This window comes from Coloeus monedula (genome assembly GCF_965178545.1).
Source record: "Coloeus monedula genome assembly, chromosome: 1".
NCBI lineage: Eukaryota > Metazoa > Chordata > Aves > Passeriformes > Corvidae > Coloeus > Coloeus monedula.
In genome coordinates, this window is record NC_138781.1 from 143,115,194 (window position 1) to 143,128,642 (window position 13,449).

Consider the following 13,449-nt stretch of genomic DNA (forward strand, 5'->3'; position numbering starts at 1 on the left):
AGAGAAATCGGTGACCTATTGTCTCCTGTAACTATAGCTCTTATTTTCTACCTATATCTGTTGTTTTTTTTTTTTTTAACTCAGTCCCTCTATTATAGTTTTTATAAAGCACAGAATACTGATAGTGGATGCTCCTCCAATATATGCAAATATGTTTTATGTTTTAGAATAACCTCCTTTTTTAAAAAAGCAAATAAACTGTGAGTAGCACTCATGGAGTGCAGCAAATTTTTTTAAAACTCTCCGTGGCATACACAAAGAAGAATTCTGATCCAGTTTATGAAAAACAAAATCAAAACAAAATAACTACAACCCAGACTTTCCTACCGTCCTCAGGAAAAGGTGACCCACTATATCCTGAAAAGTGTGCTTTAATTTTTTTTTTCATTTCTTTTTTTGTTTTTAAATCAGTGAACTGTGTGTGCACTGTGTTGTGTGTCAATTTCCAGACTTTGAAGACAAATCATTACCACATTACACCATTGTGCAAACAGTGTTCAAGTTGGGGTCAAATCGTACTGCTTTCCCTTCCACTGACTTTGCATTTGTGTCATACATGGGGTTTTCAAAAGCAGCTTGTCCATTATTATTTTCATGTACAGAGCATCCTGTGTACTGTGTTTTAGGTGCAGTCCTGTAGAAGAAAGAACATTTGTTACTGCAGTTTTCCTCAATGACTTAAGGTGGTTTAAGAATAAGAACAGAATTTAGTTCCCAATTCCAGTTAGAGGAGCTAAATATGATATCTTGATTTTTTTAAAAAATGTTTAAGCTAAGAATTAGTACTGTCTTTATTGAAGTTTAAGGGCTTCATGATTCCTTAAAAATGGCATTCACTTAGAAACTTAGTTAACAACCTTAGAAGAGGCTATCCATTGTTATTGTATCCATTATCCATTATCCAAGTTGTTACCCATTCCACTTGGATGATCAGATTATAGAGTACAACAAAATCTTGAAAAGACACAATAATTCCCCAATCAGATGACTGAGGTTTTCTTTTTCCCTTTGGAGACCCCATCATTTTACCAAGAATGAGTTTGCAGCTGAAATGCACCCTTTTTCACTAAATAACTCAGAACATCGGAGTTCAAACCCTTACAAGCTTTTTATCTATATTGCTATACAAAATGCCTACTGTACTGTAAATCATCAATATAAAATGCCAAGGCAAGTGCTTACAGCATGCAGCTAATAGCAAATACATAAAAAATTACATGGGCAATTTTTCATATGCTGCAGCAATTGAAAACAAGTAGTACTAATCAAAAATGATGGTACATGTTTTAAACTAATGTTATCCTGTAATGTACATTACTAGTATTATTGTCAGACTATCAGATGTAAATCACCATTTTGGCAGTGAGTATGCAATGAATCGTCTTGGCATTAAAGTGATTAAGGTTTCTTTAGCCATCAAATGCTTTAAAGCTACAGGAGAAGCTTACTGCATCCAAAGAATTAATACTGGTCTTGGTAACATGAACAAAATGGTTGAACTTAGACTAATGAAACTGAAAAGACTGGTGGCTATTTAACATAATTGCATATGAACTAATAATTCCAGATGCAGAAACAGTTCCAAAATGAAACCTCTTGATGACATAATGCTTGCATATTCTTGTATGCAAATAAACTGATCAGGCATTAAGATAAATTACTCAGGATATGAATTCATTCTGTCACATGAAGAAAAGAATAAAGGCAATTTATTGTAAATACACACAAAATCTACCAATTATATTATTCAGCATATGCAATATTTTATAGCATCTATTTTATCATAAAGAGAGAAATGTATAAAATTTTAAATAGGTAGGAATGAAAGTACAGCACTGTATAATAAACTCATCTCATAGTTATTATACCAGACCTTAGTAGATGCAGGAAGAACTGTCTGCATGCATATTTTGCAAAGTCTTTTTTGTTTTACAGAAAACTTTATTTACACTAGCAAAAACTGAAGACAAAAAATCACCAACATGCAGAGGAATAGAAGAATTCTGTATATATAATTTGTACTTACCTTTGTTTATAAAGATAAAAGCCAAAACCAGCAAATATAAGGGCAAAGAAAGGCACAAGGATAGCAATGGCCACTGAACTACTATTTGTACCATGTGGTTGATTAGAAGAATTTGAACCCTCAGACATGTTAAGACCTAAAAAAAAGAAAAGAGAAAAAAAAGTAATATCCTATATGTCTGTTATCAGCAAACTACTGATACTACTCCATAATCCTCGTAATTCAGTAACACCTTGTTACTGGGTCATCATAATGTGTTCTGCTGCATACCTACACCTGTGTGCTGAGACCACCCGGAATTTGAATATATTATACCATATTCTGATTAATATGTGGATGCCACATGTTGGTAGAACAGTACACATACTCGGGTACAGTAAATACCTTACAGCATAATTCAGCATAGGATTCAACTTTTGTATGTAATGGAAACACATTACTGTACTGTCATACAAAAGGTCAAGTTTATAATAATGCATATGTTAGATTGATTATATTACTGTTTATATTTGTCTATTTCATTAATTAATAAATACTACATATATAAAACCCAAACATACTTTCAAGGAAAAAGCCAATCACCTAAAGAGGCAAATTGAAAACTCATTACTTCCTTAGGTGCTGCTATGGATACACAGAGTGAAAGAGATAGGAACAATTTTGAATAGCTAAAGCCAGATATAGATGAAAAAATAGAAATATGACCTCCTGCATGGCTGAAGAAAACATTATCTACATTTTCTACACAGACAAGTGATACATCTTTTAAATGTGAAGAAAGGTTATAACAATGACCTAGACATTAGAAAAAAAATTCTTTACAGAAAGAGTGGTTGGGCATTGGAATGAGCTGCCCAGGGAAGCGGCGGAGTCACTATTCCTGGAGGTATTTAAAGAAAGACGGGATGTGGCACTCAGTGCCATGGTTTAGTTGGTAAGGTGATGTTAGGTCATACGTTGGACTCAATGATCATCAAGGTCTTTTCCAACCTAGATGATTCTGTGATTCTGTAATGAGTCTTCAAAGTTAATTTTCAAGATTTTAACTGGACCTTTTAAGAACTGCTTAGGTCATAATGATTTCTGAATTTCTTGATCATATAAGAATATACATAAATTAAAAAAAAAAAAACAAAAACCAGAAAAACAAAACACAAAAAAGACCCCAAACAACCATGCAGGCTGTGAGGAAAATTGTGTGGGAACAACAATCAAAACATTTTATTTTTGAGAAGCTAAGTTTGTGTTTGTGCGCATGAAATAATGAAGTGGTAAGCATGGTAAACAAAATCTGTACAAAGATTGTGAATCTCTTTATAAAGATATTATTGACTATATTAGCTACAATTAAACATTGTATAGAATTTGACTCTGAGTGAATCATTCTTTTCTCGAGGTTATACACCAATAAAAAGTATCAACATGTTACAGAAAAGAATCTCAAAAATATCCTCCAAAAATCAAATGAAGAAATATAATTTTCATAATAATCTATCAGAACAATTTGCCAAAGAAATCTTGCATTTTAATTTTTCTTAGATGACTTTCAAATATTTTAAGATGTTAAAGAAGTTATAGGAAAATAACTTCTTATATTCATTTAAAGGAAACATTTCTAGATAAAGATATTTCTAAAATTTCTTGCAAAGTAATTTTCATATGAAATTACAGTGAAAAACAAGATCCCAAACAGTATATTTTACTGTGATTTAGAACTGTGAAAAGAGAAAAAATTGACTTTAAATTCCTTCCTTCCAGCACATTCAAGAATTAAAGAATTTCCTGATTTTACAGAAAAAAAAAAAAAGAATGGACAATATTTTGTGGCTGAAAAACATTACTTTCCATCCACATATAGGAATTTTACCTGAAGGTAAGCAGTCTGTCTAAACAGCCATTATATTAGTGAAAAAGAAATCCTCTTCTAAGGCATTCCCAACAGTATTTTATCATTTAAAATTCAGTATTAACTAAATTCAAATTCTCATGGAAGGAGAAATATCACCGTTCTTAAGACAACTTTAGAAAAGAAAATTAAATTCTTTTCTTAAATAGCACAACAGAATGTTGTCTCCACTGCTCTGTTACCAAAGCTGTCTTTGTATAGAAACAAGAAGTTAATTTTTAGGAAATAAACACTTATCAACTAAGTAAGACTTTTTTTCTTCTTAAAAGTAATACAAGCATTTACTTGTAAAGATTTACCAGTTTCCCGCTTCTAATAATGTTTAGGTGAAATGTTGTTTTAGCACCATAAGCAAGAAATTAGTTTATTAGAGCATTCTATAACATGGATTTTCTAGATAGCTATTAAGATACGAAACTAAATTTTTACACGTATTTGGATAAAAACATTGCTCAAAATATTACAAATGAATATGTATACTAAGCAGTACATTGCAAGTCATCTATAGCTCCTTACAATTTATTTGTAAGTACCACTTACATGACATTTTAAAGATATTAATATCTCAATATTCTATAAAATGTAATTTCTGTTAACGTCCTGCACATACCCTCATATAACTGGATATAATGAAACAGAATATGGAACAATGAACTAGCAAAGAACTAGAATTTGTTGAATACCTATTCTTTGAAGCCCAAATTGTCCATAATCTTTACCCTGGATGAATCCTTGAAAAACATATGTTGCTCCATCAGGTTCAGCAGAAACCTGTAAGCAAAATGTACTTTGAATTAAATGGGGAAAAGTTTGTTGCAAGTTACATGCATCTATTTGAAAGGGAGCTGTTCTATTCCATATCCTACTATACTTGACTGGTAGCTGTTATTCCCCACTATAAACACCCTCTTTTTCTAGGAAATCTATATATAAAGTTCAAAAGAAAAAATAGGACTGTTATAGGCACAACTTAGACATGGTGGTTTACAGTCACATCTGATACTGTTGGGGAAGATGAAACAGGAAAGCCTTATAAATATGATTGCCTGACAAAAGATTTTGGGAATATGAAAACTATAAGCGACATCGAAATGAAAGCCACCTTTGAGATACCAAATCTTAGTTACTGAACAACTGGAAAACAATGGTATGGCCAACTGAAGGTAATCCCCTCTTGATTGAACAATACCCTCTGCTTGCAGGCAGATCCAAGGGTCAGAGCAGACCCTACTAGCTCAGCAGAAGGGGTCCAAAGAGTAGTTTTTAGGAGTTAAGATGTAACATTCTATGGTAATATAAGAACTCTTATAGGCTGTATGTAAATGCTATAGGATTTGTATCTTGTATTAGATTGGTTAGTGACAATTAGAATATTCAGTACAGAAGATGATTTATTGTATTGTAACCAGGACTTCAGACACTCTTACTATACACTCTTACTATAGTCTACACACATTCTCTCTCACTACTTCTTCACCCTCATTCCTCTCTCTCCCTCTCTCTCTTTACTTACCCGCTTACTCTCTTGCTCTCTTGGGCCTGCTCAGAGCTGCCAGCTGCAGCTCTAAGCAGTGCCCCTGTACCCACGCCCTTTGCAATAAACCGCATGTTCCAAGATCTGACTACAGAGATCTCTCGTCACCGTCCGAACCCGCACCGAGCACCCCCCAGACAGAGTTCCCGCATGATACATTATACTACCTTTAACTTTATTTTTTTAAAACCAATAAGACCTAGATTTTCTAGTAGTTCAAATGTCAGTATTTCTAAAATACTGTATTTCTATACTTCATATTTTTTTGTTTAGTTTAGGCAGTAGATTGAAAAAGTTATATTGCATATAATTCTACAGATGCAAGTATTGACATTTTAATAGCTAGTTTTAAATAAAATAAAGAAGACCTCACATTAATTGACAGTTCTTTTGATTTTTCTCAGTGCTTATCCCAATAAGTACTTAATTATACAGCCGTGGACCAGAAGAACATTGAATAAGGCTTTGGTACAAGGGAAAAATATGCTAGTATAAACTAAAAGGTTTGTGGAAGGGAGGGGATGTTTATAATCCTATGATTACCTCTCTGATTACAGTAAGTACAATCTAAAGTAGAGCACTGTATACAATTTGACAGATACTTGCTTCTAAGAATAGTTACTAGGTTTAAATTCAGTGTAGTTTCCCTCAAGCTTTTCCCTTAAGCTTCCCTTTCTCAAGACACAGTATATTTTCAGCAGTGACCTGAAGCTATGTTTTCACTGAACACAGGGTGCCTTTCTTAGGTGAATTTTTTATTTTGGGCTAAAGCAGTCTCTGTGTGCTATTCCAAGATTCAAAGAGAAAAAAGGTCAAGTAAGAACAGTATGTAAATAGCATATGGAATGTAGGGAATATACTGTCTACTTCTGTATATTTAGAAGCCTGAAAATAAATTCCCTGCATTTGCTACCTCAGGAGCATGTTCATGAAGCCTAAACTTTGTATGGGCCAAGAGAGTTAAGCCTTTTTACTAGAACATTTGTTGCTTAATGAGTTCAGTTTAAGGTTTTCATTCTGCACCTTTTTAAGAAATTATGGTTCAACCAGTGCCACTTGTTATAAATATATAAATTTGTGTGTGCAATTCAATGTACACTTCTTCTTTTCTTTTGGCATGTGTACACATAGTGCTGTCCCTGTAGTGCTTAACCAATAGGTGAAACATAGGAAAACAGACAAATTCCTTGAAAAATTAGATGGTGTAGTAAGGATGTACGAGTGTTTATCATCATCCAAATAATTTTAAGCTCTTTGTTTTCTAAAAAATCTACTTTTTTCTCTATCTATTCTTGCAAGGCATTTCCTTTTCATGGCTTAATCCAGCCCAGAAACCTGGGCTATTTAACCCTCTCCTTTACCTCTCCTCCTCTCAGTTATGGTCTCTCTTCCTCTCTGTTTCAAAGAATAAACTCAGACCCAGAACCCCAAGGGGCCTAATGATAAATTGGAGTAATCTATTTTGTTTTCCACATACATGTGACAGTTCATCTTTTGCTTGTTGCTAAACATATTGGAATAAGACACCTATGAGAAAGGCTTCTGTACTAACATGCATTATAATTTTGCCTACACTCTATGACTGTTCCCATACTTTTCCCTAGGACTGGTCTCCTCCATTTTACAAGAAAATTTTCATTTAATTTAATTAATTGGCCTTGCTAACAAGATTCCATTTGATATGTCTCAGGATTTTTTGGGTGTGAAAACCAGCATGATTTCAATCAAACAAATAAAAAATTCCCTCTCTTTTGCAGCAGAAATATACTCACAAAACCATCCATAGCCCATTTTTCCTCTTTCAACTTGCTTGCAGATGTATGGGAGGGTGCTTTAATGAGATATATGTGGAGCATTAGCCGAGCTTCCTGGCTTTTATACACTCCTGTAGAATATAATTTTAAAAATTCACATTTGTGTTGACTTGAAAAATGATGTCATCTTTGAGAATAAACACATCATCTCTTGTCTTAAAGAGGAAAAGCAGGAAGAATAGGTACCAATTGTCAACATTGTTTGTTTAGAAAAATTCACTCTATTTTGAAATTATTTCAATAATCATAAAATTTCAATAAAAACCATTTTTAGCTTAGCCTGTAGAGAGGAGAGAAGGGAAGGAAAACCCCATACACACAGCTGTTACTTCAAGCCTTAGGCAGAACAAACATTGACAGCAATCTGATTTGAAATGGAAAATATTGTTCTGAATCAGGAAGTGTGTATTTAAACCTCACATCCCTACTTTCAATACATATAATTTAGTCATTACATAGAAAATGTGATAATAGGAAGATCCACATACAAATTCTATTCCAAAAGCTGCTGTTAAATGTAAAAAAAAAAATCAAATTTGAGAATATTTTTAAAAATTGGATTGTTCTTCAGCAGTTAATATGGTCACTTACAGTTTCTTCCATATGATAGATGGAAGGAAAGGAAGATGCAACCTTCTTTGCTTTGTAGACATAATTAATTGACTCACAATTGTTCCAGCAGAATAATTATTTAGAACCCAAATATCATTATTTGTTGATATGGAAACGGAAATAAAATACCACAATATGTTTAGTGATTTCATCTTCTGTGGGCAATGATTCCTAATTCATGTTTCTTGTGTACCTGCCTAAATTGAGAAAACAAAAGCCTTCTCCACATCAAGGATCTGTGACTGCCCTATAGGAGGTATCATTACCTATAAATAATCTCTGGGCTAATGAGAAGACTTATTTTCATGTTAACACTGCCCTGAGCTCAAATGAATGTGCTTTGGCAAGATGGGTTTATTCTATCTATAATTACAGCAAGCACAGGTGTCAAAATAAAAAGAAGTATAAAAAGATGCATCGAATGATGGAATGCAAAACAGTAAATGATGCAGGAGGATGAAACTACGTTTCATTTGAGAGAACTACAAATTGAGTATAGGTAAATTCAACTTCCTGGCGTGTAAATGTATTTTTTGATCCATCCCTACTTCCCTGGCCCTAAGATACCCTTTCAGTATACAGGATCTCAGTGTTCTATCTGTAGAACAGGGAAGTAAAAAAATATTAATTACCTGATGACATATGTAATGCGTGTACATATAGTTGAAAAGGGCATTTTGAATCACATTTGTGTCTAGTTAAATGAACCTTTTATTTGGAGAAGGAGGGTTTTGAGTGAGAAAACACAATGGTTTACTTTTCTAATTCTAAAAATACAAAGTACTACATCTGCTGTACCTAATATCTTCACGGAAATTACACGGATTCACACACAGCCAAGACAAAGAGTTTTTCAGTCCAGACTCTCAGGCATGATTCTTCAAAGGACACCTACAAAATTCCTTTCACAGACAAATCTAATGATAAGAATTTACTACTCTACTCAATACTGGGAAGTAAGACCTCAGCAGAAACATAGATTCTTTGGCTCATTACATCCTTCCTGTAGACCACCCCTCTCAACAAACAGGAGATCGGGCCAAGCCAAATAGTCTTATGAAAGGCAGATCTTCCTTGACTACTCTGGTGTCCTATGATAAGGTGACTCAGTCGATGAAAGGCTGTGGATGTTGTCTCACTGAACTTCATAAAGCCTTTGACACCATTTCCAACAGCATCCTCCTGGAGAAACTGACTGTTCATGGGTTGGACTGAATAAAAATTTGACAGGTTGGACGAGCTCAGAGATTTGTGTTGATTAGAGTTACATCCAGCTGGTGGCCAGTCACAACTGGTGCTCCCCAGGGCTCAATACTGGGGCTAGTCCTGTTTAATGTGTTTATCAACAATCTGGATAAGGGCATTGACGGTACCCTCAGTCAGTTTGCAGATGAAACCAAGTTGGGCAGTAGTGTTGCTCTGCCAGAGAGTAGGAAGGCTCTGCAGAAGGATCTGGACAGGCTGGATCAATGGGCCTGCACTTGGGTCACAACAACCCCAGGAAACTCTACAGGCTTGGGAGGCCCTGGGGGTGCTGTTCATGGCTAGACATGATCCTTCATTGTGCTCAGGTGGCCAAGAAGGCCAGTGGCTTCCTGACTTGTATAATAAATAGGGTGGTCAGCAGCACCAGGGCAGTGATCATCCCCTCCTATTCTGCACTGGTGAGGCCACACCTCAAATCCTGCATTAAGTTTTGGGCCCCTCACTACAAGAGACATGGAAATTCTGGAGCATGTCCAGAGAAGGGCAATGGAGCTGGAGCAGGGTCTGGAGCACCAGTCTTATGCAGAGAGTCTGAGGAAACTTGGGTTGTTTAGTCTGGAAAAAAGGGAAACTGAAGGCAGACTACATCCTCTTGTCAATTACCTGAAAAGAAGTTGAAGTGAGGTGTTTTGGTACTTTGCTCAAGCAGAAAGTGGTAGGGTGAAAGGAAATGGCTTCAAGTTGTGCCAGAAGAGGTTTAGATTGGATCTCAGGAAAAAATTCTTCACTGAAAGGGTTGTCTGACATTGGAAGAGGCTGTCCAGGGAAGCAATGGAGTCACCATCCCTGGAGGTATTTAAAAGATGTGTAGATACGGCACTTCTAGAGACATGTTTAGTGGTGGATTTGGCAGTATTAGGTTAAGTTGGTTATGTTAGAAGTGTTTTTAGACCTAAACAATTCTACGATTCTACCTTCTTTTTTTTACTTAGAAAATCTAACAAGTGTCAGCTCTACTTTCTTTCCATGTTCATTAGGTATCTCTGACTTTCTAGGTCAACATATATCAATCTCATTATATTTGTTATTAGTCATTAGGCTACTGTGGGTAATTTTTATAATTAAGAATTAAGAAAATCTCAGGAATAGTACTTGAAATTTATTTAAAACTTTTAAAAGAGAAGCATGAGAATTAATATGATTCTTTCACTCCTTATTGACTATTAACTCCAAATATAGTAAAAACCTGGAAGATTAAAAAAAAAAAAACAAAGGGAGGGAAAGAAGTGGAAAAATCCCTACCTTTGAAAAGGAACTGAAATGCAATGAAAATTTCTTTGATAAAATAATAAAGTTTAAGTTATGCAGAAAGTTACAGGGAACCAAAGTATGTAAGACAGGAAAAGGAAAGAAAGGAAATTAGTTTTCCTTAGCCCATACCTGATAGCAGCAATTCCATATTGCTGTTTGTAAGTGTTGCATTTACTCTTCCTGAAGTTGCATTGAAACTGGTGACTGTCAAAGTCATGGGTTGCTTCTTGCTTTTGTAATTGTAAGATCCTTTCCATATATAATTTTGGGCAAATACATCATCAGGAACTATATAAACAAAAACATGTTTCAATACGTATTGCAATATTTAGTACTTACAAAGTCAAATATCCAACAAAATGTATGATAAATATTAGCATTTTCTTTCCTTTTTATAAATCTACCAGGCATAATTTTCAGATATCAAACATACAAATCTGTCAGGAACTTTTATGAAAGAAACATATTTGCACTGAAGACCGCAACCACAACTACATCTTCATTTGCTTTTTTACTAAATATGGACCTGCCCCAGAGTTAAATCATTTCCAAAAATTCTAAAAGCTTTGGCCAGAAGATCATATTCCACTCACTGTAGAATCTTTTCTATGCCTGCACAGACGGCTAGGGACATATACCTACCATTATATTTTGCAGAAATTAATATCAATTTAGATATAAAAATTTTCATAAGCATTTTCTTTAAATGACATGAAATATAAGCATTTTCTTTATTAACTGGTCAATTTTTCTAGTGAAAAAAATTATATAAGGAGTTTTGTCTTGTCTTCAAATGCTTAAAAACATTATAAGCTTCACCAGGAGAAAAAAATTAATTCTCTAATTTAAAATTTAAAACAGATCATAGTCTGCTGGGGAATAGAAATGCTAGATTTATACCCTTACATTTTATATTTATCATTAGCAAACTGTAAAATTATTCATTTAAGTAATGCTTTCCAGCAACAAAAAAACTCCACCAAAACAACAAAAAGATGCCTATGAAGTAAAAACTGATACATGCAAATCTTTAAAACCTTAACATGAAATACCTGTTAAATAATTAAATTAAACATGACTTAGGATGGGCTTACTACACTTTAAAAAGTAACGTATCAGAGTTAGCCCTGTAAGAATCACTATGTCAAATCAGCAATTTCACATTATTTGAAGTCATTCATACTGAAGTTAAAGCTCTGTGTTCATGTGTGCATTGGCATCTCGTCAGATAAGCAGAGAAGAATATTTGCCCTTTTCTCTCTCAGGATACCCCTAAATCCAAGACTGGGACCTACTGGAATATCCACAGTTTTCTTTCATTGCTTATTTTATGCAACACAAAGGCAGGTTGTCTTCTCCATGAAGGGCAAAGGAGCGTTCCTAATTTTTCTATCTCTGTACATGTACATATATATGTATATGTTTCTTGAAAAAAACATGTAGATACTGGACCTGCAAGCAAGGAAATTGCATGGTGCAAATGCTCTGATGCTGTTGATTTGTAATCTGCCTGAAATATATTTCCCTACTTTTAGGAAAACTAATCTTTATGGGCTATATGGGCAGTTAATCAGGACTGCACAAAATGAATGAAAATTTTCTGAATTAAAACTTGATGTCTACCACTCAGCAGCACATCATTGAAAAAAATAGTTTTGAACTAGTACACAAAATGTTAAGAAAAAAAAGCCCCCAAATCCCCATATGCTAAAGTACTACTTTTAAATCTTATTCATTATCAGTAGAAATTCAATAGGTTTATTATACTCAAAGGTTAATTTTAGTTACAGAGACTGCTCTTTCCAAAAGATCTCTTCAGTGGACAGAGAGCTTCTCTTGTCAGAACATCCAAATATGGTCTTCAGCAAATCTGTTAAAACCTGAGACTTTAGCAAAAATTCAAGAAGTTACCTTGTCTCAGCTAAAATTAGCTTTTTTGGAGCCTAAGTTGAAGGCTAGTATTTAGGTAAAGCAATTTAAATTAGCAATATGTAAAAATGTGCAGGACTGAAGAAAACTGCAAAATATCTTTAAATTATTTCAAGGTGAGTAGTACAGTTTCTAAATAAGTAAATTGCATAGAATCTTACAGAGAACACAGTGATTTCAGTGAAACCAATAAAACTCTCATTTCGTAACAGAAATTGTACATAGATATAAATTATACCATATGGTAAGCGGACTTCAAAATTGGGGAATAATTTAATTATTTTCCCTCCTTGTTAATCTAGTGCCTAATCTAATATCCTTTATACATTCTAAACCACCCAGTGCAATCTCATTAAACTGATCCCCGTTGTCTTTTCTACAGAAATGGTTTATAACTATATAAACCTTGGAGTACTTACCACTTAGTTTGGGACTCGGTGTTCCCAATGCTGGTCTGGGATCCTTCACTAATATTTTAGAACCAGCTGTTAGAAAGAATAAATTATATAAAGACAATTCAGTAGCAAAATGTTACTCAGAAACAAAATAATTTTCATCATGAAATTTATTTGTTAAAAAGCATATAAGATTATGTTTCGAAATCAAATATGAATGAGATTTCAGTTGGTATCAAACCTTAGTATCACAGGAGCACTTACACAAAAATTTCTTCTGTTCCCCCATTATCCTCCTAAATCAGGCGCCTGGATGCTATCATTTTCAGTAGTCAGTGCAGGGTTTCACTTCAGAATCCATGTTTCAGAATTTACAGTCCTGGACTGTGCACTAATATGTGAGATCCTTCTAATATATCATCTAATCCTGGCTGTGTCACTTGGATTAGGAACAGTGAACAGTGCATTGACTGCAATGTAAGACCAAACAGCGAAGACACACACAACAAAGGGAGCTTGAAATCATTTCTCTCCAGGACTTAACTGTCTTCAACAGTACTGAGTGAGACATCTTGTGTTCAAGACTGAAAACCCATAGATGCTGACATAATCTCTTAATAGTTGTCATAGGTTAGCAAGCATAGTCCCGGAAGGGATGTCCTTGCTAAGGGGTGCTTACAGTTTCCTCTGGGACCTGATAGAACCTATCAGCTGGC

The 13,449-nt window shown here is 34.4% G+C and overlaps 1 protein-coding gene across 3 annotated transcripts in view; it reads right to left on the reverse strand.

The window, feature by feature from the left end:
- Positions 1–474: 474 nt before the first annotated feature.
- The window catches only part of CSMD3 (CUB and Sushi multiple domains 3), a gene marked incomplete at both ends in the record, with an annotated part of 604,245 nt that continues 591,270 nt past the window's right edge, over positions 475–13,449 (reverse strand). For all 3 annotated transcript variants that reach the window (XM_082293775.1, XM_082293774.1, XM_082293773.1), the window contains 6 exons: positions 475–634; positions 2,027–2,162; positions 4,616–4,703; positions 7,239–7,351; positions 10,539–10,697; positions 12,758–12,823. In XM_082293775.1, the coding sequence (XP_082149901.1) occupies positions 475–634; positions 2,027–2,162; positions 4,616–4,703; positions 7,239–7,351; positions 10,539–10,697; positions 12,758–12,823 (722 nt within the window). The remainder of the gene's footprint in view (positions 635–2,026; positions 2,163–4,615; positions 4,704–7,238; positions 7,352–10,538; positions 10,698–12,757; positions 12,824–13,449) is intronic.